The 23,554-nt window shown below is 56.9% G+C and overlaps 1 protein-coding gene across 2 annotated transcripts in view; it reads left to right on the top strand.

Moving 5' to 3' along the window:
- The window catches only part of SRRM3 (serine/arginine repetitive matrix 3), a 171,316-nt gene that overhangs the window by 119,695 nt on the left and 28,067 nt on the right, over positions 1 to 23,554 (top strand). For both annotated transcript variants that reach the window (XM_073315243.1, XM_073315245.1), the window contains 7 exons: positions 9,868 to 9,993; positions 11,785 to 11,865; positions 15,793 to 15,822; positions 18,085 to 18,153; positions 20,557 to 20,592; positions 22,910 to 22,960; positions 23,068 to 23,172. In XM_073315243.1, the coding sequence (XP_073171344.1) occupies positions 9,868 to 9,993; positions 11,785 to 11,865; positions 15,793 to 15,822; positions 18,085 to 18,153; positions 20,557 to 20,592; positions 22,910 to 22,960; positions 23,068 to 23,172 (498 nt within the window). The remainder of the gene's footprint in view (positions 1 to 9,867; positions 9,994 to 11,784; positions 11,866 to 15,792; positions 15,823 to 18,084; positions 18,154 to 20,556; positions 20,593 to 22,909; positions 22,961 to 23,067; positions 23,173 to 23,554) is intronic.

Raw genomic sequence — 23,554 nt, 5'->3', positions numbered from 1 at the left:
AAAAGCTGGTCCCGAATGGTTAAGTAAAGCTAAGGGGAGAAAATCTTCAGATGGGATGATTTTAGTAAGGGACTCCAGCCTGGACAGCCTAGCATGGGAGCTGTTCATGGTACTGATTGTTATCACCTGGCCAAGTCGTCAAAATCCAGCAAGAATTATATTTATTTACTCTGAAGGCATTGCCTGGCCTGCATGCACATCCAGACAAAAGTCTTCTTGAAATGTCACACCACTCAATCACTGAGAAACACGCCACTGGGAAAATGAAGGCAGCTAACCTGAGAAAAGCCTTTCTAATACCAGCCACCGTCCCTGTCTCTCTGGCGGGCAACTGGACAGCCTCCTGGGAGGATGGATAACTTGCAGTAGAAAGGAAGAGAGCTGGCTTGTACGTTGAGTCCACAACACCCTGGTTTTCAATCCCTTAAAACAGGCCATGGTTCACTCGGCTCTTACTTGGGTGAAACTCCCCGAGTGGCCGAGGTCCGTGTGCGTGGGGAGAGGCTGCCGCTTGTCATCCCCTGCTCAATGGCTGCGGAGGGGAAGGAGGCGCAAAGTGAGGCTGGTTTAGAAGAGCGTTTATCAGCCTTAATGTAAATCACATCATACAAATCCATTGCTGTCGGAGTCCCAGGGGAAGCCTGAGCTGGGTCCTGCCAGCTCTGTTAAATGCAGTTTCCAGCTGGCAGGAATGTGACACTAGTTATCATGTGATGCTTAATGAGCGGCCGAGGAGCCATCTTCCAAGCACTGGATTAGTGTCAAGGCTTCAGGCCTGGTCTGTCCCTCGATGCTGGTCAGGAGTCAGTGAAATTGCCCTAGGGTGCAACTAGTGAAGGGAGGGGAGGATCTGCATGCGGTGCGTGCCCTGCAAATCCCGCCTCAGCACCGGGCGCCAGCTCCGAGCAGAGCTGCCTGCCCCTGCCTGCTGTATTATTGAACATGATTTACCAGCTGATTCAGCGCGGGAAGGCCTGGGTCAGCTTGGCGGTCATGGGGATGGATGCTCTGTCTGTCTGTAGAATGGGTACAGCCCAGGCAGCTTCCCCGTGCTGCCCTGCCAGCCCGATGACCCGGAGAGGCCAACCTTAGGGCCTAGATGGAGAATTCTGTCTCTGAGGCCCATTCAGCCCTAGGCCTCTTGGCTGAGGCTACCAGCGCAAGGGACAAATGGGACAGATGCTCGGCCACTAGGAACAGACCTGCCCAGCGTTTTCCCTGTAGGCCCCCAACGAGCCATCCGAGGGGAACAATGTGGAGTCACTGCCCACCTGCTCCAGTTTCAAACTCGCCAGCTAGAGGGTCTCACCCTAACCCATCTCATCTCCACTTTCATTTCGCTAAGAGCTGGTTCAGGCCAGTCCTTGTTTGCCACCCACTTCCAGGGGGAATATGGGATCTTGAAATGCTGGAGAACTGGAGGGTTTAGATCCAGGGCCTGACTTTTAGCCCAGCCTTAACTGCACCTTTGTTTCTGAGCTCACCGTTTTTAGGCCAGCGTGATTTGCAGACGCTTTGGGCCCCGATCCTGCAGTCTGACCTAGCCAGGCAGAGCCCCAGGGCAGGCAGGGGAGATGGGCCCTGCCCTGGAGAGCGACAGTCTAAACACACAAGACAGACCCATGGTGGGGGAAAAGCAGTGCTATTAACCCCATTGTACAGATGCGGCACTGAGGGCCAGATTTTCAAAAGCACTCTGCACCTCCCATTGTTCTCAATGGCAGCCGGCCATTTTTGAAAAACCAGTAAAAAGTAAAAAGTTGTGTCAATCCGAGATGCTGAGGGCTGAATTCTTTCGAAGAGCTGGGGCCAGGGAGTCAGTAGGATCAGACTCCAAGCTCCTCTATGCTAGGCTAGTGCCTTAGCCATCCCCCTCCACATCCTCCCTCCCTAGGGGCTAGCTTGCGACACCCTTTCTCCCAGTGAGTACTACCCTGCTCCTGGAGTAGCCCCATTGAAATTGGGGCATTTGCCGAAGGGGTGAGTTTGAGCAAGAGTATCCAAATCTGATTCAGATGGCACCCGGTTTGCTGGTGCTGTGGGGCCCTTAGGGATCAAATTCACTGTGGGTGGTGGGAGCAGAAGCCAGTGCCTGGAACCTTTCCCAGCGATCCTCCAGGCAGGGAGCATCCGAGCCCAAGTCCAACGAGCCTAAAGAAGGTGCTGCGTTTAAAACAAGTCACAGAGCTGCCCGTTCCCGCCCTCTGACGCTCTGCGTCTTCCTCTCTCGTGGCTCTGGCTTGCTGCGCAGCTGGAAAACATTTTGTTTGTACTCTTTGATGATTCGCTGGTACGGCTGGTGCCTCAGCAGGACACAGCCGAGCCTTTGTGCCCTCGCACCTACCTGTTCAAACCTCCCCCCGAGCCGGACAAAAGCGAAAGGGCACTGCTGTTACTGTTTGCATGCGGAGGCAGAGGAAGGCTTGGGTCAAGTTTTCACACTGCTCTGGGGATTGAGAGAGGATTGGAGAACAGAGAGATGGGGGAGACTCTGCTTTTGTTATTGGAACTAGCTAGATCAAAGCTAGCTCGGGTATGTCTGCACGTGCTCAGATTGCAGTGCAGACAGGGCGAAGGCTCTCCTGACTCCAGAGAGAGCATGCACTTTCCAGCCGACAGGCCTCTGCTGGGAGCCGGGCAGCCTGCTCAGGGCTCATGGGGTCAGCACGGATTTCTCATGTGCTTGCTGCAGCCAGAGTGCTTTGGAAAACCCTCCCACAGTGCCCCTTCTCTGCTGGGGGTGCCCCGCACACCAAGCTCCTGGTGCAGGGATTGCAGGGACCTGTCTGCTGAGTGCAGGGCTCTCGCTGAGTCCCACTCCCCTGTGCGGCACTAGTCTCTTACCATCCTGCAGGGAAGGGTCTGCCTGGCAGCATGGGGAATTGCACTGAATCTCCTCCAGGATATGTGGGATTTTGAGGCTCCAAGTCAGTGTGCCCATTCCCACAGTGCATTTCACCAGCCGTCTTGCCCAGACTCCTTGATGGCCGAAGCAGGGAGATCAAGTGGGTTGTCTGTAACCTGAACTCTTTAAACTATGATTTGAGGATTCAGGAATTCAGCCAGAGGTTCAGGGTCTATCACGGGAGTGGGTGGGTGAGGTTCTGTGGCCTGCGGTGTGCAGGAGGTCAGACTAGATGATCATGATGGTCCCTTCTGACCTTACAGTCTATGAGTAACAGATTTTTTAGACAAAGGAAACGCAGTGGATCTAATTTACCTAGATTTCAGTAAGGCGTTTGATACCGTGCCACTTGAGGAATTATTAGTTAAATTGGAAAAGATGGGATCAGTATGAAAATTGAAAGGTGGATAAGGAATTGGTTAAAAGGGAGACTACAGCGAGTCATACTGAAAGGTGAACTGTCAGGCTGGAGGGAGGTTACCAGTGGAGTTCCTCAGGGATCAGTTTTGGGACCAATCTTATTTAATCTTTTTATTACTGACCTTGGTACAAAAAGTGGGAGTGTGCTAATAAAGTTTGCGGGTGATACAAAGCTGGGAGGTATTGCCAATTTAGAGAAGGACCGGGATATCCTACAGGAGGATCTGGATAACCTTGTAAACTGGAGTAATAGTAATAGGATGAAATTTAATAGTGAGAAGTGTAAGGTGAGGCATTTAGGGATTAATAACAAGAATATTAGTTATAAACTGAGGATGCATCAATTAGAAGTAATGGAGGAGGAGAAGGACCTTGGAGTATTGGTGGACCACAGGATCACTATGAGCCGCCAATGTGATATGGCCGTGAAAAAAGGTAATGCGGTCTTGGGATGCATCAGGCGAGGTATTTCCAGTAGAGATAAGGAGGTCTTAGTACCGTTATACAAGGCACTGGTGAGACCTCACCTGGAATACTGTGTGCAGGTCTGGTCTCCCATGTTTAAGAAGGATGAATTCAAACTGGATCAGGTACAGAGAAGGGCTACTAGGATGATCCGAGGAATGGAAAACCTGTCTTATGAAAGGAGATTCAAGGAGCTTGCCTTGTTTAGCCTAACCAAAAGAAGGTTGAGGGGCGATATGATTGCTCTCTATAAATATATCAGAGGGATAATTACTGGAGAGGGAGAGGAATTATTTAAGCTCAGTACCAATGTGGACACAAGAAGAAATGGATATAAACTGGCCATCGGGAAGTTTAGTCTTGAAATTAGACGAAGGTTTGTAACCATCAGAGGAGTGAAGTTTTGGAATAGCCTTCCAAGGGAAGCAGTGGGGGCAAAAGACCTATCTGGCTTCAAGATTAAACTCAATAAGTGTATGGAGGAGATGGTATGATGAGATAACATGATTTTGGCAATTAATTGATCTTTAACTATTCATGGTAAATAGGCCCAATGGCCTGTGATGGGATGTTACATGGGATGGGATCTGAGTTACTACAGAAAATTCTTTCCTGGGTATCTGGCTGGTGAATCTTGCCCATATGCTCAGGGTTTAGCTGATCACCATATTTGGGACCAGGAAGGAATTTTCCTCCAGGACAGATTGGAAGAGGCCCTGGGGTTTTTTTGCCTTCCTCTGTAGCATGGGGCACGGGTCACTTGTTGGAGGATTCTCTGCACCTTGCAGTCTTTAAACCATGATTTGAGGACTTCAATAGCTCAGACATAGGTGAGAGGTTTTTTGCAGGAGTGGGTGGGTGAGATGTTGTGGCCTGCGTTGTGCAGGAGGTCAGACTAGATGATCATAATGGTCCCTTCTGACCTTAATATCTTTGAGTCTATGCAAGAGTAGTGGCTAGTGCAGAGGATGGGGGCCAGGACTTCTGGGTCCTAACCCTGATTCTCCACCTCAATTACTGTGTGATCAGTAGCCAAGTGTTCAGACCAAAGTGTTCAGATTCTGGGGTTAGGCCCCTGAAGCAATATTTAGGCATGTAAAGAAACGGCCCGTGTTCAGAGCAACCACAGTGCCCCTGGGAGAACCAGGCCCAATATCCAGCTGGCTCACTGCCGTCGGGCTCCCGAGGTTGAACGTGGAGCTGTATTGTCCCTCTGCACCCATGTCTCCTGGTCAGTGGGACAGTGATACTGCCCAGCCCTCCACGGGTGCTGCACGCCTCTTCATGGGTGTCTGTAAAGAGCTTTGAGATCCTTAAATGAAAGGTTGCTGCCGACATACAAGTCACCAGGCCCCATCCTGTTGCCCTTCATTGTAGCCCATGGCAAATCCCCTTGTTTTCCATGGGAACATGATTGCACCCATTGGCATTAAGCAGATAAACCCCTTGGTGGGAGGAAAAACACCAAGGATTTCCCTCATGCCGTTCCTCTCATTAACTGTCTTCTCCCAGCTTCTCTGCAACAGGCAAGCCAGACCCTGCCCCATCTCGACTGGCCTCAGCCAGCAGCTTGCCTGGGTATCCCACACGGACTAGCTTCAGTTGACACTGAAGCCATCCCACCTTCAGGTGGCCATATGTGACCTTCAGAAAACTTTGTCCTACCACTCCAGGCGACCCTAACTGTTCCCAGGTAACCTACATGGCCGCTGTGCACGCTCTCACTCGCCAGCGGTGAGATCTGTTACCCTGGCAATTAACTTCCACATGGCCTCCAACCCCAGACAGACTGAAGGTGACCGTCAGTAGCTCCAAATGTCCCTCTGGTGGCTCAGGTGAGCAGCTCAAAATCCTAGGTCATCTTGGGCCGCTCCTGCCAATGACCAGATAATCCTGCTGAGTCCCCAGATTGCTGTTCAGCCTTCTTTCTCCTCAGATAATCCATCCCGGTTTTCAACAGAACACCGGCTAAGCCCCTTCAGTGATAACCTGGCATAACCCTCTCCCTGTGATCTTCATTGACTTCCTCACCCCCTGCTAATCCCGGATAATCCTTCTGTGATCTGTGGAGGGACCGCACATGCCCCAGGGAACTGCGAAAAGCCAGGCTAACATCTCCAGCAACTCAAGATATCTACTGGGCCCCGCATACCCGCAGCTCAATCCCATTGACCCCAGCCAATGGGGTCTGACCCCACTGAACCTTTATATTGACTTTATTTTGCAACCACTGTAGTGATCTCAGACAGAGCCCTCAACATCCTCAGGCTGTCTTTATGTGTTCTAACTGATGGTTGGGGTAGCAGTCCTGACCATCTTGGCTAATAGCCATTGATGGATTTACCCTCTAGGAACTGATCTAATTCTTCTTTGAACCCAGTTATACTTTTGGCCTTCACAACCTCCCCTGGCAGTGAGTTCCACATGTTGACTGTGCGGTGTGTGAAGAGGTACTTCCTGATGTTTGTTTAAAACCTGCTGCCTATTCATTTCATCACATGACCCCTAGTTCTTGTGTGATGTGAAGGGGTAAACAACACTTCCCTATTCACTTTCTCCACACCAGTCATGATTTTATAGACCTCTGTCATCTCCTCCCTTCATCGTCTCTTTTCTGAACTAAACAGTCCCAGTGGTTTTAATCTCTCCTCGTATGGAAGCTGTTACATGCTCTTAATCCTTTTTGTTGCCCTTCTCTGTACTTTTTCCAATTCTTTTTTTTTTTTTTTTGAGATGGGGCAACCAGAACTACACACAGTATACAAGGTGCAGGTGTACCATGGATTTACATAGTGGCATTATATTTTCTGTCATATTATCTATCCCTTTCCCAATGGTTTCTAACATTCTGTTGCTTTTTTGCCTGCTGCTGCACATTGAGTGGATGTTTTCAGAGAACTATCCACAGTGACTCCAAGATCTCTTTCCTGAGTGGTTACAATTTATTTAGACCCCATCATTTTGTATGTGCAGTTGGGATTATGTTTTCCAATGTGCATTACTTTGCATTTATCAACACTGAATTTCATCTGCCACTTTGCTGCCCAGTCACCCAGCTTTGTGAGATCCTTTTGTACCTCTTCACGGTCAGCTTTGGCTTTAAATATCATGAGTAATTTTGTGTCTGTTGCAAACTTTGCCACTTCACTGTCTACCTCTTTTTCCAGATCATTTACTAATATGTTGAATAGGACTGGTCCCAGTACAGACCCCTGGGGGACCCCGCTATTTACGTATCTCCATTGTGAAAACTCACCATTTATTCCTACCCTTTGACTCCTATCTTGCGAGGACCTTCCCTCTTATCGCCTGACTGTTATTTACTTGGAAGCCCCAACCGAGATCAAAGCCTTATTGTGCAAGGTGCTGTGCACACATACAGTGAAAGATTACCATCTACATAGACCAGACAGAATTATTATTCCCGTTTTACAGATGGGAAACTGAGGCACAGAGAGATTAAGTGACTTGCCCAAGGTCATAGAGGGAATCTGTGGTAGAGCCAAGTGTTGATCTCCCAATCTCCTCCGTCACATGGCTTTTCCGCTTCCCGGCTCCGAACAGCTCTGCGCCATGCCCCCTGGCAGCTTCGGCCATGGCGGAAGATCAGTCTGTGCTCTGCACCTTCTCTGCGGGCACCGGAGCCAATGGCAAGAGTGCCTGTTCCTATGTCGCCAGCCAAGCCAAGCAACTTCTGCAGTGCCCACCCTTGCCGTTGGCACGGACATCGCCTTGACATGGGCGATGCGGGCAGCGGTACGCTTCATGCTGTACAGCCAAACTCCCAAGACACTAGCGGGATGCAGGCGCAGCTAGAAAAGCCACTGAAGCCAGGAGTGTAAATGAGTGCGGGTCATTGGCATGGAGGGGACAGGGCAGAGACAGGAGGCTGGCTGGGCCAGGTCGCCTCTCCCGAGCTAGCCGTTCCTTCTGACTACAGCTGCCGAGCCTCAGCCGCCGTGGCCTGAAATCCCCAGCCCAGCTGGGCAGCTCCAGCTCTTCGCAGGGCAAAGACAGGAGGCCCATTTCCGCTGCCGCACCTAGTACACATACGCCTGCCCCAGAGACTGCCATGCGTCTCAGAAGCGTGACTTGCCCCCAGGGCTTGCCCAGAGCCTCTCTCACTTGCCTGGGGCACCCCCTTCGCTTTTCTCAGCCGCTCACTAAGCTGCAAAGTCATTCCCTCCCCTGGAAATTGACAGGCCCCCTCATTGGCCCACATGCCTCCCCCACTGGGGGACCCAGCTAACAAACGGGGAAACAGCGAATACCGCGATGCCCGGGGAGGGGGAAGAGCCGAGATCAGAGGGAAGAAGAAGCCTTTGAACCCCCGGCGAGGCTCTCCCTGCCAGTGTGTCCGTGGGTACAGCTCCTCAGGCCTGCTGAGGTTGGGACACTGGCAGCAGCCCCCGATGGTGGTGTGGGGGGTGTTCTGTAGCACTTTGTTAGAGGGACTTTTGCCCCCCTCGCACTGCCCGCTGCTGCTTCTCGCTGGGAGTAGAGATGTCCCACACTGACACGAGCCCCATCAGAGTGTGGGGCTCCAACCAAGCAGGGCTGAGGGAAGGAGGAGCCCCAGTGCGTGAGGGTAGGGCAGCCAGGAAGGCGTCTGGTGGAGATGCTGCCTGATCTCAGCAGGCAAAGCCAGGGGCACTGCGGGGTGGGGGGGCGAGAGTTCTTCATCCTGGTGCCTTCTGTGCCCACCCCTGTGAGCCTCCCACCCTCTGGGCAGAGCATGCTCCAGAGTCCAGCCCCTTGAATCGGTTCCATGCTGCTGAGTGCGGTCCAGTGGCTAAAGCAGGGGCAGGGCATCAGCACTCCTGGGTTCTGTTCCCCTCTCTGCCGCTGCCTCTCTGTGTGACTCCCTTCAGCTCCCCGTGCCTCAGTTTCCTCATGACGGGTGGAATCCCGGCACTACCAGATGCCCATGGACGGAAGGAGCCAGAGGCAGAATTCTGATTCTTTAGAGATTGGAGTGGGGTTCTCCATGGGAGAACATCCGGGTGGGAAAGTCACATGGGTCCCGTAGCAAATCACCCAGAAAATCAGACACAGAGGCCAGACCTCCAGCTGAGTCCTCTTGGGCCTTGGGGCTGACGTAGGGCTCAGTGGTCCCTTGGCGTCGTGCTGGATCCAGTTCACCCTCTGTGATTTACATCCACAACAGTCCTTCCATTGTAACAAAGGCCACAAGGGCCAGATTGTGAAGCTCATCCAGGTGAGGCTGGCTGGTCTACGGCCTTTTGGGGCATCATATTGTTAGTTATATGTGTTGTGGGAGTGCCTAGGAGCCCCCATCACAGACCAGGACCCCATTGTGCTGGGTGCTGCATGTTATTCATTAGGTGTATTATGGTAGCACCTAGGAGCCCCCGTCATGGACCATGGTCCCATTGTGCTGGGTGCTGTATTTATTTATTAGGTGTATTACGGTAGCACCTAGGAGCCCCCGTCACAGACCAGGAGCCCCTTGCGCTGGGTGTTGTGTTGCCTCTGATCAGACCGAGCGGAAGCCCCTGCAGTAGAAAGGGATGTATCTGCTCTCCCTTGGGACAGGTCGGGCTCAGATCCCGTCTCAGGCTGGAACGAGCAGTGGTCGGAGGAATTGCTTCCAGTCATTGCTTTCCAAAAAGGGGCCCGGCCCTCCGGTAGGACGGGTCTCCCAACCTGCGTGGCATGGGGCTGCTGTCCCGGCAGCTCTCTCTCCCGAAGGACTATCAGTCCCTGTCGTTCTCTATCGCTCACATGAAACCCTGCCGTCCTTGGGGCTTGGTTTGCTGCTGCCGCCAGAGGAACGTATGGGCCACTGAACAATCCCAGCAGTCGCGTCTTAATGAAACAGAGCCTGCACCTGGGCTCAAGGAAAGTCACCCACGAGCACTTGTATTGCCGATGACAGATGGCCCAGTGGTTAGGGCACTAGTATGGCTGGAGGGGAAGGCATCTCGACCCAGGCCTTTGGAGAGGTGCCCCGCAAGGAGAGGCTAGGCACAGGCCTGGGGCGACGGTGGCGTCGGCACGGCCTGGTCTATAGTCAGTGACAAGCCTGATCAGACTGCGTCTTCTCCCTTGGGCAGTGTGATCGAAAACCACCACCTGGAGGAGTACACCATGGAGTACCCAGAGTACGGAGAGGGTTGCCTGCTGCCCTGTGACTGCCCAGCCGACTGCTACCGAGACCACTGCAGCCACAGAGAGCACAGGTAAGTGGCTGGGGGGGCTGGCAGGGGGCATGCCCGGATCCATGCCCGGATCCCCTGGAGAACGTGCTTATAGCCCACAGAAATCACTGGGGACGCTGCCAGGGCTCTTAGGAGAACAGGCTCACATTCCAGCACACGCAGCCTTGAAGTGTTTGCAGGTGGCCAAGGGTACACCTGAGAACCAAGCGCTCCTCTCAGTCCCACCTGAACTGGGATTCGGGCTCAGTGAGCTGCTCTCCGCCGTGGATTCGCCAGATGTTCAACATGGGAAAGACACAGGAGGCCCGGTTTGGAAAAGTCAAACTGGGACTGTGGGCCACACGTGCAGGCAGACGGGGGCCTACTATGTGTGCCCAGTTGCAACAATGGCCCAGGCCCAGCGGGCGGCTGAGTGAGCCCAGAAGAGTGCCCAGCCTGTGTCACGCAGCACGGGAATTGTGCGTGCCCATCAGGTGGGCACTCATTTGCACGTACATTTTGTGTCCTGAGCAGATTTCTCTCCTGCCCAGCTGTTTCCAGCCGTCACACGTTTGCTGACAGGAGTGTGCCCGCTTAATCCAGCCATGCAGCTTTAGCGCTTTTAATCTTCTCTGGGCCGTCAGTCCTTCAGCCCTTTGAATGTGTCCGTTGTTGCTGCTCTCCATGGTCTCCCTCCTTCTGGTGGTTAGGTGCGAGGGAGGGGGAAAGCCTGAGCTTTGAGATGAACAAGAAATGATCATTTCAGTGCTGCCTGCCCAGTGCCAAAGCAGGACCTCTCGCTTCCTACAGAATCTCTCTGCCAAGGAAGGTGCCGCCATGCCGATGCACACGTCCGCCACAAGGGGTCGCCGCACTGCCCCCTTGTAAGGACACATGCAGACAGATGGCAGCGTTGTCAATGGGCATAGAAACCTGGGTCCAAAGGAACAAGCTGCCAGCCCCCAAGGAACCCAGTTAGCCCCCGTCTGCAGCAAAAACACAAGCCCTGAGCTAAAGGAGTAAGCGGCAGGCTGGGAGAGCCACTAGAGAAGGACCTGGTCCGAGCACTCCGGCCCTGATCCAAAGCCCATGATGGTGCAGGAGAGTCTTCCCATCGGTTCAAAGAGCTTTGGATCAGACCCTGCGCAAGTGCACGGACAAGCTACTCCATCAATCAGTGGGAGCAGGACGAGCCCGGGTGCTCCTAGGCAGCACGGCTGGGTCATGGCGGCAGATAGCTTCAGAAACCAAGCCTGGTGTCTCTCCTTCTGCGGCCATGTCCGCTAACGTGAGCATCCAACACCTGCTGGGGGGGGAGGGGAGCACGGTGTGGTGTATTGTACGCACGCCAGTTACTCATCTCCGAAGCAATGATCACCTTGAGGCTCGCTGCTGAGATTCCATAATTACTTCCCCCTGCCACATCGGCTCCAGCCTGGGACCTTCACCATCACAGCGCTAACCTCTGGTGCTTGAGCTACAACCACAGCTCTGCAAGCGGGTAGCAGCAGTAGGTTGTTATCCTAGTGGGGAGCAGCCAGTAGTTTTAACAGGTGTTAGCTGCTTACGATAAATTCTAGGCTCCCCCGTAGGGCTGACATCCTCCCACACATACATGCTGAGAGACAAACTGCTGCGTCTACACGAGGGTGTTAACATGTGTTAGTTACTATGCCACCTAAAGCAGGTTTGAAAACACCTTTATCCCCAAGAAAGCCATGGCCACGCGCACACACTGGGGGTAAGGCACCCCCGCCGCTCTGCACAGGGGCTGGGTTGTGGGGGGGCTCACGGTGACCGCTCCCCGCCCTGAGCCTCTCCGCTCCGCCGCAGGCTGAAGAGGAGGATGAGCAGCTCCACCTCGCCGCCGCCCAAGAAGAAAAAGAAAAAGAAATCGGGTCATCGCCGGAGCCGGTGAGTCACCTGCCTGCCCCTTCCCGCTCCTCTGGCCCAGTCCATGAGCCCCTGCCACTGGGAGGGGCATACCTGCCTGACCCCAAGCCAAGCAGGACCCTCAACCCCTTGCCAGCCGGCTCCCTGGGGACCCCTCACTCCCTTCCCTTCCCCAGCCACCTTCTCTCTCTGCCCGTCCCGCTCCCTCTCCCTCCCCTCCCCTTCCCCTGAATAGGGTGGGGCAGCCAGCACTGTGGGGCTGGGCCAAGGGGGCCTACCACAATGTTCCCCACCACCCCGGCCTGAGGTGCCCTTCTTTGATCTTCCCTCATGCCCTGGGCTGGCTCTTGGAGTCGCGGGGACTCCCAGGGGCCCCGGGCAGAGGCAGGGCCGACTGGGGGTCCTGGCATTCTCCCTGAAGTGTGACCTTGGCTTGCTGCCTGTGACCCGATATTCCTGAGCACCTGCCAGAACACCTTCTCTTCCCCATCTCGTGCCCAAGCAGCAGGCTCAGGCCCGTCCCACCATGGACCCAGGGGAGGAGAGCCTGGGAGAGAGACACCCCCTTGTGCTGGCGTTTAATGGGCTCCCTTATCCCTGCTTTACAGATGGGGAAACTGAGGCACAAAGCAGGGGGAAAATGCCTTGTCTAAGGTCACTGAGGGTCCGTCTACGCTGCAGTGGGAGGTGCCTGCCGCACCGGGTGATCTACCCAAGCTCGCATTGATCCAGCCAGCTCCAGTAACAATATCAGTGAAGCCACGGCGGCATGGGCCAGCCACGCGAACAAGTACCCAGGGTTACTGCCCTGGCTTCACTGTAGCCCTCGCTAGAACAGGGAACCCTCCATGGGCAGCACTTCCCAGTGCAGCGTAGCCCTACCCACAGTGAGTCAGTGTGTAAAAACCCAGGAGCCCAGAGTCCCCACCCGGCGCTTCAGCCACATGGCCTCCCCTGGAAATGACAAATGGCCAGGGCTGGTTCCATGGACTGTGGGTGGTCTGATGGCTCCATTGCAAGTTTCTTTGGAGTGTTTTCCACCCAGACAGGAAGCTGTTGGTGCAAAATGCTCGCTCGCTTGCTGTGTGTCCCAGCCTGGTGTGCTGACCCCAAGCCCCATATGAATTGGCGGTGACAGTGCTGTCTGGCAGGCTCCCAGCTCCTTACAGAAATCCCAGCATTCCCAGGGCAGATGGCGGCAATATTGTCTGCCCTGCTAGAGTCTCTGGGATGGATTCCCCCCTACCCTCGATCCTAGGGCCAAATTGACTCCTCACATAAAGTAGAGGGACCACCGGGCTGCTCTAGCTTATGCTTGCTGAATCGGTCTGCTAGGGCCCTGCCCCCCTCTGGCCACCATGCCGCACCTCTGAGCTGCCCAGGTCTGGAGAGCCGAGGTGCAGGGGGAACATAAAGCTAGCTGGGGGTCCCCTTTTGCACAGCTATAGCCAAGGATCTGGCCCCCAATGGGTGAGCGTATTAGAGAGAAGGGGGAGTGTGGCAGAGGGGGTGTCTCCCATGAAGCGCGATCCGAACTCTAGCCACACTGGGTGCCATCCCTTCTCGTTTTGCCCCATGCAGCTGGCCGGGCGGCTTAGGCAGGTGTTAGAATGGGGCTCAGACCCCTGCATGGGGGATCTGCTGGCCGAGCCCACCCAGCGCATGGCTACGGCCCTGCATGGGGCAGCCAGGGGGAGAAAGCATCTGCCCCCACAGCTTGTGCAAACAAGTGCCGCAGTCCATTCCATGGGCACCCCCGCCCCCAGCTGGTGTGTGCCGACCGGTCCCACTCAGCCCCAGCCCCCTGCTTGTGTCTAGAAAGTCCTGATCAGGCCATGCCACGTCCATCGCCCCATTACCGGGGGCACCCCGGGGGGCTCTGAGCTGGGGACTGTCCAGCCTTGGCACTGCTAATGACTCTGTCTGCCGAGCTGGAGCCAGCAGGTTTAATGAGCCCGGCCTGGCTGGCGATTAATCAAGGACTGACTGCCTTCCTGGCAGGCTGGGAAGAGCCGCACTTAACGAGGAAGAGGAGTCGGACACAGGGCTGCTTGCTCCTTCCTGGCTCCCTCCCCCGCAGGAGTGTGTACCCCAGCCTGCCCCCACCCAGTGGGGCCCACTCCCCTCCTGGGCCCCAGCCCGGCATTCCCCTGCCAACCCCAACACTTGCCTTATCCTCGTTCCTCTCCATCCACCCTCTCCCTCTGTTTGTTTGGCTGTCCCCTCCCCATTCCCCAGGACTCCTTTTGCCCCGACGCCACCCCCTGGGTCTCGCCTCCCGCTCCAGCAACAGTTCGATTCGGAGGGAATGTGACACGTTCATTTTCACCACTTGGCAAGCTTTAACTTGAGAGGGAAGGCCCCCAGAAATGGATATGGCGTCACCACTTTAAGAGGCAAGATGACTCCCTGAATACGCAGAGTCAGGATAATCCGAGCCTGTCCGAAGCCAGCTCCGAGCTTTAGGATCAATGGGAACTAGTCACCGAGCTCCCAGGCATGTTAGCAGGAACCCCACAGCTACCTACATTGCCTTTGAGTCTTAAATTCCGCCCATCCCACCCGGAGTCAGCACGTGACCCTGTTAGATGTGAGAGTGGTTCAACTCAGGGGTGTGCCAGGGGTCCCAGCTGCCATGGGGCAGCAGAGTGTTTCCCAGCTGCCCTGTTCGGCCAGGCTTGGCCAAGTGCCCAGCTGGATTGCTGGGGTCAGACAGGGTGAGGGGAGGCTGCCCGTAATCCTAGCTGGGAACAAGCTGCCGTGGATCCAGAGACACTCACCGAGGCGGAGAGAGACGCAGGATTGCGGATAGGGAGATGCTGTGACAGAGACCTGCCCACACACACAGAGACACAAAACACTCCCAGAGACACAGGCTCAAATTAGGGTGATCATACGTCCCGTTTTGCCCGGGACAGTCCCCTTTTTAAGCCCTGTCCCAGACATCCTGGCTTTTTTTTGGCAACCCTGGGCATTTGTCCCATTTGCTCTTGACAATTGCAAGTTGCTCTGATCAGTTGGCAAGTGGGCCAGCTGATGGGGTGCGGAGGAACGTTTGGGGAGACCAGTGGCAAGACGAGGCGCTGGGTGGTGGGGCTCAGGTAGTCAGTCCAGGGTGACGCGGGTCTTGGGGAGTCAGGGAGTCGCGAGGCTCAGGTGGACAGACCCAGTCCCGGGCAGCGTGGTACTCGGTCAGTGCGGGGCGCGGGTGGTCAGCCCCAGTTCTGGGCGAGCAGCAATGCCAGGCGGCTTGGGGCAGCCCCATGAGAGAGGGGGTTGTGTGTGTCCTCAGGCAAGTGGTGATGTCAGAAAGGCAGCTTAGGCCAGCCCCGTGCGGGGTCCCGATTTTACTTTGGTAAATATGGCCACCCTCGCTCAAACGCAAACTGAGAACAGAAGATAACAGCGGAGGGGTAATTCTCTTCGCCCCCAATTGCCAAGCGCAATCAAGCACGTTCAAGGACCCTTTGCCGCCGTGGCCACTTCCATCCCATCCTTGTCTGGGGCTGCCCGGCTCTCTCTGCTGCCGGGAGCTCTGGCTCCTCTGACGGGAGTTTGTGTGTGTGTAAATGTCTTTTTGTCCTGGAATGCAACCAGCACCATAATGTTTCCCCTCTCTGCCATGCCACGTCCTAACGAGGCAATTACTGTGCGTGCATGAGATAATCATTGCATGTAATTATGTCATTAGGAGATGTACCATCACCCAGCCGAACAAACTTCAGGGCACATGCTGGGAGCAGGACCGCCCCAGTGGGGGGGGAGATGGATGCTCAGCATCAGCATGGTGGGAACTGAGCAGGATTCGGGCCCCGAGCCCTACAGAAGGGCTAAGTGGTCCCCATCAGGGACCCAGCTCCTGAATGGGTCCTGGGCTCTGGCCCTCTGCCCACAGGAAAGACATTGCTGCCAGTAACGTGGTTTATCTGGTTCCTCCCCCAATGCCAGCAAAAAGAGGAAACCCGGATCAGAGCGCAGGTGAGTGACGCGGGAGCCTGCTTGTCCTCCTTGTGGGCCCCCGTGAAATGTAAGGGATGGGATGGGACAGGAGGAGGCAGCAGGCTGGCCATTCTTTCCAGCCCAGCGCGCTCCCCCCTCTCTAGGTAAGTCCACAGTCCCAGAGCTGCAAGCACTGAGCCAAGCCCTCGGCTCCCTCCCCAGCGTCTGCCCGGGCCGTGTCCGTGTCAAAGCCCCGCTGAAGTCAAGCTGTGGCCCAGCTGGCTCGGGAACAGGCGATACGCCGTGCCAAGCCAATGCCCGGCACGTCAGCCGGCTGCCAAGCACTGCTGCCTCTCTGAACCAGGGGGGTGGGAGTCTCCGGGCGTGACTGCAGCCCATGGAGACAGGCCGGGGTAGCTTGGCTCTAGCTGCCTGAGGAACAATAGCAGGGAATCCGCAGCTAGCCCTGCCCGCCCAGGACCCCCGCTGTACAGCGGAGTGGCCACTAGACCAAAGCCAGCTAGGGAGCGTCGAGATGTGCGGCCAGTGCAGCGACACCCTGAGGGGCCGGTGAAATGCTTTCCTTTAGCAATCATGTCAACAACATGGTGGCTTCAGGGTCACATCCTGAGCCCCTAAACCAGGGGTGGGCAAACTTTTTGGCCTGAGGGCCACATCGGGGTTGCAAAGCTTTATGGAGGGCCGGGTAGGGAAGGCTGTGCCTCCCCAAACAGCCTGGCCCCCGCCCCCTATCTGCCCCCTCCCACTTCCCGCCCCCTGACTGCCCCCCTCAGAACCCCCGCCCATGCAACCCCCCCTGCTCCTTGTCCCCTGACTGCCCCCTCCCAGGAACCCCTGCCCCTAACCGCCCCTGCCAGGACGCCATCCCCTATCCAACCCCCCCGCCCCCTATCTGCCCCCTCCCACTTCCTGCCCCCTGACTGCCCCCCTCAGAACTCCCGATCCATCCAACCCCCCTGCTCCTTTCCCCTGACTGCCCCCTCCCGGGACCCCGCCCCTAACTGGCCCCGCCGGGAAGCCACCCCCTATCCAACCCCCCCGCCCCCTATCTGCCCCCTCCCACTTCCCACCCCCTGACTGCCCCCCTCAGAACTCCCGACCCATCCAACCCCCCTGCTCCTTGTCCCCTGACTGCCCCCTCCCAGGACCCTGCCCCTAACTGGCCCCGAGGACCTCACCCCTGATCCAAACCCCGTCCCCTGACCGCCCCACCCTCTATCCACCCCCCCCGCCCAGCCCCCTAACAGGCCCCCCCGGACTCCCACACCTATCCAACACCCCCTGTTCCCTGACCACCCCCCTCAGAACCTCCGCCCCATCCAACCGCCCCCTGCTCCCTGTCCTCTGACTGCCCCCCGGGACCCCCTGCCCCTTATCCAACCCCCCGGCCCCCTTACCATGCCGCTCAGAGCAGCTCGTCTGGCAGCTGGCAGGGAGGACAGCAGGGGAGGGGCCGGGGTTCGCCGCCCCTGCCAGGAGCTCAGGGGCCGGGCAGGACGGGCCGGCGGGCCGGATGTGGCCCGCGGGCCGTAGTTTGCCAGGCGTTGCAGAAGGGTGATTTCCCAGGGACTTCCGGGGAAGCGCCAGCATTAAAGGCTTTGGTGCATCTGACTCCAGCTGGGCGTATTAAGGTTCCGCAGACTGGAAGCTCTTCGGGGCCGGGGCTCCCAGTTCAGTCTGTGTTTGGACAGCACCCACGCTTAGCATAAATCATAATACTCGTTAGGAATCTTTGGCCCATGGGCTTTGTGGCCCGTTTCCTGTTAGATCCTGCCGGGACCACAAGGTGGCACTGAGATGCAGCAGAAGTGTTTTTAGAGCTGGCCAAAACGTTTCAAAAAACAACAGTTCAATCACATTTTTAAACAAAATTTCAACCAAAAGACCGCCCAGGAAAATCCGTTTCCCCATTTTTCAGATCCTCTCTAATGCTCTTGACTCTGTTTTTGCTGGCTGAGACTTTCCGAGCCACCCAGTGGATTTGAACATCCGGTTATAATTCAGTGTCCAAATCCCTTTGGCTGCTTGGAGGGATCTCAGCCTTTCTCTCTGAAACCTCCCTGCGTCGGGCTGGGTGTGCGCTGGCTCATGGGGACACGGCGCCGGCTGTTCGGGAGGGTTCGGCACATGCCGGGTATCTGGCTCAGAGGCGTGGGCAGGAGGGGGCCGTGTTCGCAGACACTGGTCCCAGCAAACTCTCCAGCCCTCTGGAGGCCCCGTCCCGGGGCAGGAAGGTCCCATCCCACCCGCCACTCAAAGGCTCCCGTGTTTGCTTTCCAGCTGCGACAGCTCCTCGCCGCTCCGGAAGGAGAAGAAAAAGAAGAACGGGAAGAAACACAGACGAGACAGGTACTGGGACAGGGGAGTCGTGCCCCATCTCTCTGTGTCACCCTTCCCCTCGCTGCTCCATCCTTCTCCACCCTCATTCCCCAGCTCGCTCCCTCCTGGGCTGGGCTGGGCCACGCAGCGGAAAGGGTTAATCCATCCGTGGCTGGGGGGGGGAGGGCCAAAGCTCACCTTGGTGTAATTCGATTGACTCAAAACCGGCTCTGGCCCCACAGCTTCCGGCAGCTGCCGGTGTTGCACTGTGGGTCTCCAGGGCCGTGAATAATGCAGGGCAAGCAGCCGATCCGGCTTACAAAGCAGCTGCCTGGGCTAAGGCCCTTAAACCTGAACTCAGTGCTCCCACCGCCCCCGATACTGAAGTCATCCCCCTCAGGACAGGAGGGCAGCGGGATGTTATAAATGACCAGTGCAGAAGCAATTAGGACATCGCTGGGGAATATGATGCAGCGGGCAGAGGCTCCAGGCAGCACCCGCTGGGGGTGCGGGGAGTGTGGAAGGGCTCGGGGCCGCCCAGGTGCAAATGGCCTCTTGGCAGGAGGCGTGCGGCGTCCGGCCCCCTGAAGGAGAGGTAGGACTGGGCTGTAACCAGTACAGTGGGGCTGCTCAGCTGAGGCTGCAGCCCCCCAGCGGGTCATCGGCAGTGGGGATCCACCCTGGGGCCTCTGGATCCTGAAGCAGGAGCATCTCCTGCCTGAGCGAAAGGAGCCCCCTCTGTCAGCCGAGGCCGTAGCGGGCCCGTCAACCTCTCTCCATGGCAGAGCACCACACAGAGTCAGGCTGGATACTGTCCGCTTGCACTGCCTGGCGTCTCCCCGCGGGGGCTAAGGCCCAGACTCCGCCGTGGCTACGCAGCCAGGGACCGGTGACACCGAGTCCCTCCTATTCTGCCAGTGAAATCCCAACCTTGCTGACCCCATGTCTCCCCTTCAACCTGGGCTTCAGCCGGGACCTCGTTGCACCGTGGGGTGGCGCTCCCTGGTGGACAGAGAGCACCGGGTGCTAATCCCAAGGGCCAACCAAGGAGTGGCATCGGTAGGGTCCAGGTGGAGAACCCCCTGCCCTCCTTAGATCAATCACGTAGGGTCACCCCCACCCCAGGGACCACACCGGGCAGGGTCGCTTTCCTTCAGATTATACCCCCACCCTTCTGGCTCCTGTGTCCCCCTGCGACTAGCATCCCAAGAGGTAAAGCACCACCTGGGTGACCTCAGAGGTGGCTCAGCCAATCCTTCTCCGGCCTGCCGGGCAGCTGACTGGTTCCTTTGCACACTGCCATCTTATTGGGTTCAAGGATTCCAAAGTTTGAATAAATGATCATTGATAAATCTTTGATCCCCCACCCCCCCTCTTTTGGGGGCGGTAACACGCCCCAGGGAGGTGTGATCCCGACAGCACCTCGCTCGTCCCAGCTGGACCGGAACCAGAGAAGGTGATGGCCAGACACGGTTAGAGGAGCTGGTTTAGGCCTTCCAGCGTGCCCCTGTCACTGTAATATGCAGCCGTCCTTGGGTATTACTTCAGTACTCCAGTACAGCTCCAGTACGCAGCTATTCTTGAGTGTTCAGCCATGGTGTTACTGCGGGACGTTACACTCGTGTGTTACAGTAGCAAGTAGACGGACTTGAGCATTACTGCTATACGGAGCCTTGATCTGCGAGCCCATCAGCTCTCATAAAGTAACCAGGGCAGGGCTGGCTCAGCCCTGGAATATAACCCCCCAAGAAAGTCACAGCTGGTGTTCGTGGCGCAATACCTCTGAATCAGCACGCGGAGCCGACGGCCCGGCATGGTGCCGGGGGGCGCTGCGCTGGTGAAGGTGGCTTCTTTGGGCCCAGATGTAAAATCAAGGGCCTGGCCAGTTGTGGTTAGTGGAGATCCCATGTTTTGTATAAGTCGGGGTGTTCGCCCCGGGGCCCTGCCTCAGTCCCGGGGCAGGTCGGTCTATTTTGAACTAAATCCCACCCCCCCGCTGGACCCATTTCAAATGGACACAGGATTCTTCTGCCTCCCCTGTTCCAAGCTGCTATGCCATGGGCTGTTTAAACCACTGCCGCCTCCCACCCAGATTCAGCTGCAGGTGGTTTGCGGGTGAAATGATTTCACTGGAGGGCTGGCTGTGAAACATGGAAATATAATTGTCTGCGGTAGATAAATAGGTGGGCATATCTGGGGCTGGAGGGCTGGATAGGCAGGTATGTATGGGGACGGGTGGACAGAGGGTTTGTAGGGGGGTATGTAGATGCACCACTGAAATATAAGGGCATTGTCCCTCCCCCTGGAGCTCCCTGGCTACCAGTTTCCCTTCCCTCGGGGCGTCACAGTTGCAGGGCTGACCCCCTCAGAGCGTATCTCAACCCACCTGCTTTGTTTCTGTCTCTTGTTTCTCTTGTCCCTGTCGTCCCTTAGGTCTGAGTCTGGATCCCGGAAGAAGAGAAGACACAGGTGAGAGTGATCGATGCAAGAGCCTCACTCCCTAGCTTGGCCCACCCTGCCTGCTGGTGCCCCCACGGCACCCTCTCCTCCCTTCAGGCCTGTGCCGTCCCCTGCCCCGAGGGAAATTCGCTCCCTGCCAATGACCGTTCAGGGGTGGCCTCACCGAGGAGGGGAAGCAGGCAGGGTCGTGTGCCCCTGAGCTGTTTGACTGTGTCAACACCAAGTGGGTGCGGGAGCAGAGCCAGGCTCATTTGCACACCAGAGGCACGTCCCACGGGAAGCCAGAAGCAAAGGGGGCTCGGGGTGGAGTTGCTAGACGGTGACAACCCATCTTCACTTCACCGCCAGCACCGATCTCCTTCCCTGCTCCAGCAGAGGCCACCAGTAAGACGCTCGCAAAGAGTCACTTCCAGGTCGGTACCGTGCGTACCGGCTCGGCCCCAGGGAGGCTGCTCCCAACAGATCCCAGCCTCCTGTGCACTCGGCAAGGCCGGGCCGCTGCGAAAGGGCTACGTTTGCTCCTCGGCATGCAGACATAACAGACTCTCTCCACTGGAACAGGCCCTGGGAGCCACCAGGCCGCTTGTCAAGCCAGCCCGGTGCCCTGCAGATTGCAGGCTCCATGCTTCAGAGGAAGGCAAAGAAAGCCACTGTCATGTGTCTGATGTGCCTCCCTGACCTCTACACTAATTAGAGAGACAACCTGGGGGAGGGGGTATCTTTGATTGGCCCAGCTTCTGTTAGGGAGGGAGACAAGCTTTCCAGCTTACACAGCCGGGGGGGATCCAGATTCAGGATTCCTCCCCCTGCAAGTCCCCTGATCCAGGATCCCTCCCCCGGCCCCCCCAGCAGCACCGCCAGATCCAGGATCCCTCCCCCTGCCCCACCCAGCAGCACCGCCAGATCCAGGATCCCTCCCCCTGTCCCCCCAGCAGCATGAGGATCCGTGCCTTAGTTCAGGTTGCCGGTGTAACTCCAAGCACATCGCTCCGCTCCGGCAAGGCTTTGCCCTCTGCCTTGTGTTTTGAAACAAGGCTCAAGAGGGGATGGAAAAGCCAGACCCTTTATCAGCCATTCCACTGGGATTCAATGGGTCCAGGTCTGGGGCACGACGAGGCTGGAGCCGGAGGTGTGATTTCCAGGCGCTGCCCCCGGAGCACGATCCGGTCCGAGAGGCTCCAGCTCCAATGGAGACGTCCCCTGGCGCAAGGGGAGACGGGCCCGGTCCTCAACCCTGGCTCCCCGCTCAACCTTGCCCACGTTTGTTCCGGGACGCAGGGCTCCTGACAAGCCCCTCTCCCATTCCTGCAGGGGGCGAGGGGGGTTAGGCACCTTGCCTTGCCAAACCCGTGGCCTGGCTTTGTGTCGGTACGCTGCTGCCCTCTGGTGGTGGAAATACACACGTGGGCGAAAAAAGGGCACAGGAAAACTGGAGCGGGGGATACAGTGGGTGGGGGTAGAACAGTGAGATCCTGTCCTGTGACCCGAGCCCATGAGATAGGCCTCCGGCTTTGGGGTATCTGGCCGACTTAGAGTCATAGATACGAAGGCCAGCTGGGATCCTGGCGATCTGATCTCCTGCATTGCACAGCCCGGGGGAACCCTGCAGTGATTCTGCATCCAGCCCAATGCCTTCTGGTCGAGCAGGAGCATCTCTTTGGGAAAGACATCCCGTCGCGATTTAAAGACCGCGGGTGATGGAGAATCCCCGTGAAACGGAGCCACGGTTCACTGGCTCGTGGGGCCCGGTGTTCGGCCAACCTGGGCTACTCACTGGTTTAGCATCGAAACCGGTGCCAGACTCCCCCTGCGTTGAAGGAGGTTTGCTTTGAATTTGGAGCGAGGGTGGGGGGAGGGTGTTTGAACTCAAATTCAAAGCGGGGGCAGGGGGGAGGATTGGAAACCAATGCAAATCACCCAGGGCTGGAAATCACCAGGGCTGGGCCAAGCTAAACATGCACCCAACAGTTCAGTGGGGTCTCAGCACACCGAGTGAGTGAGTCTGGCCGGGATCATTGTAGTAGTGATGGGACCGATTCCCTGCAAAACGCCATTGACGCCAGCAGAGAATTTGCCCCAGCATGGGGCGTGCAGCCTTGTCGGTCTCAGCCCACGTGCTAAGATGGGGATGGGCGTGGCAGGGGTCCTGAGAGCCCCTCTTCAGTTCTGTTGCTCCCTCTCCCGGTGCCAGCCCCCGTGTGCACCCATGCTGAGCGCCGCGCTCGGGGCTGGCCGGTTGGATGACAGCTTGGAAGACAACCCCTCCCCATCCACACGCTGGGTCACGCGCTGCCGTCTGTGTTTTCAGTTCTCTTCTGTTCCGTAGGTCCCGGAGCCCCAAGAACAAAAGGAAAGAGAAAAACAAAGAGCGAAAGAGGTGAGGTTTCAGATGCAAGCCCAGGTGAGGTTTCAGGTGGGAGCAGGGCCTTGGTTTCTGGCCAGGTCCTTCACCCTCCTGCTCTCCCTCTTTCCTCCCCCTTGCAGATCCCCCAGCATCTCCCCAGCCCGCAGATGCCATGGGCACAGCAGCTGCAGCTCTCAAAGCACTTCACTCTCGTCAGATTACAGCCACTCCAAATCGCCCGGCAGGTAAGCTTGGTCCCCCAAGGAACCTTGGCCCGTCCTGGAGATGGGAGGTGGGGGAAAACTCCACCTGTTGGGGGAGGACTTAAGGCAGCTCTGGGGTGGCGAGCTGGGAAGGGATGGGTGAGCAGAGTGTAGGTGAGGCTGTCAGAGGTGCGTGTGAGCCTCAATGTATCTGCAGCCTCCCCCATTTTGACCTGGCTCTTACCGCCCCTTGTATTATGGGACGAGAAGATGGGGCCTGGTTCTGATCTCCCAGCAGCACGCTGCACCACCAGCCTGGCACTCCGGGGGGTTCTTTCTGAAAGCCCCAGCTCCTGGAGTCAGGGGGCATTTCCAGCCTGGGCGGATCAGGAGAAAAGCTTGGAAATGTGACTCCTGAAGGCTC

The sequence above is a fragment of the Lepidochelys kempii genome, chromosome 17, assembly GCF_965140265.1.
Source record: "Lepidochelys kempii isolate rLepKem1 chromosome 17, rLepKem1.hap2, whole genome shotgun sequence".
Classification (NCBI taxonomy): Eukaryota; Metazoa; Chordata; order Testudines; family Cheloniidae; genus Lepidochelys; species Lepidochelys kempii.
The sequence above is the reverse complement of the archived record's forward strand: the minus strand, read 5'-3'. Positions and strand labels throughout refer to the sequence as shown.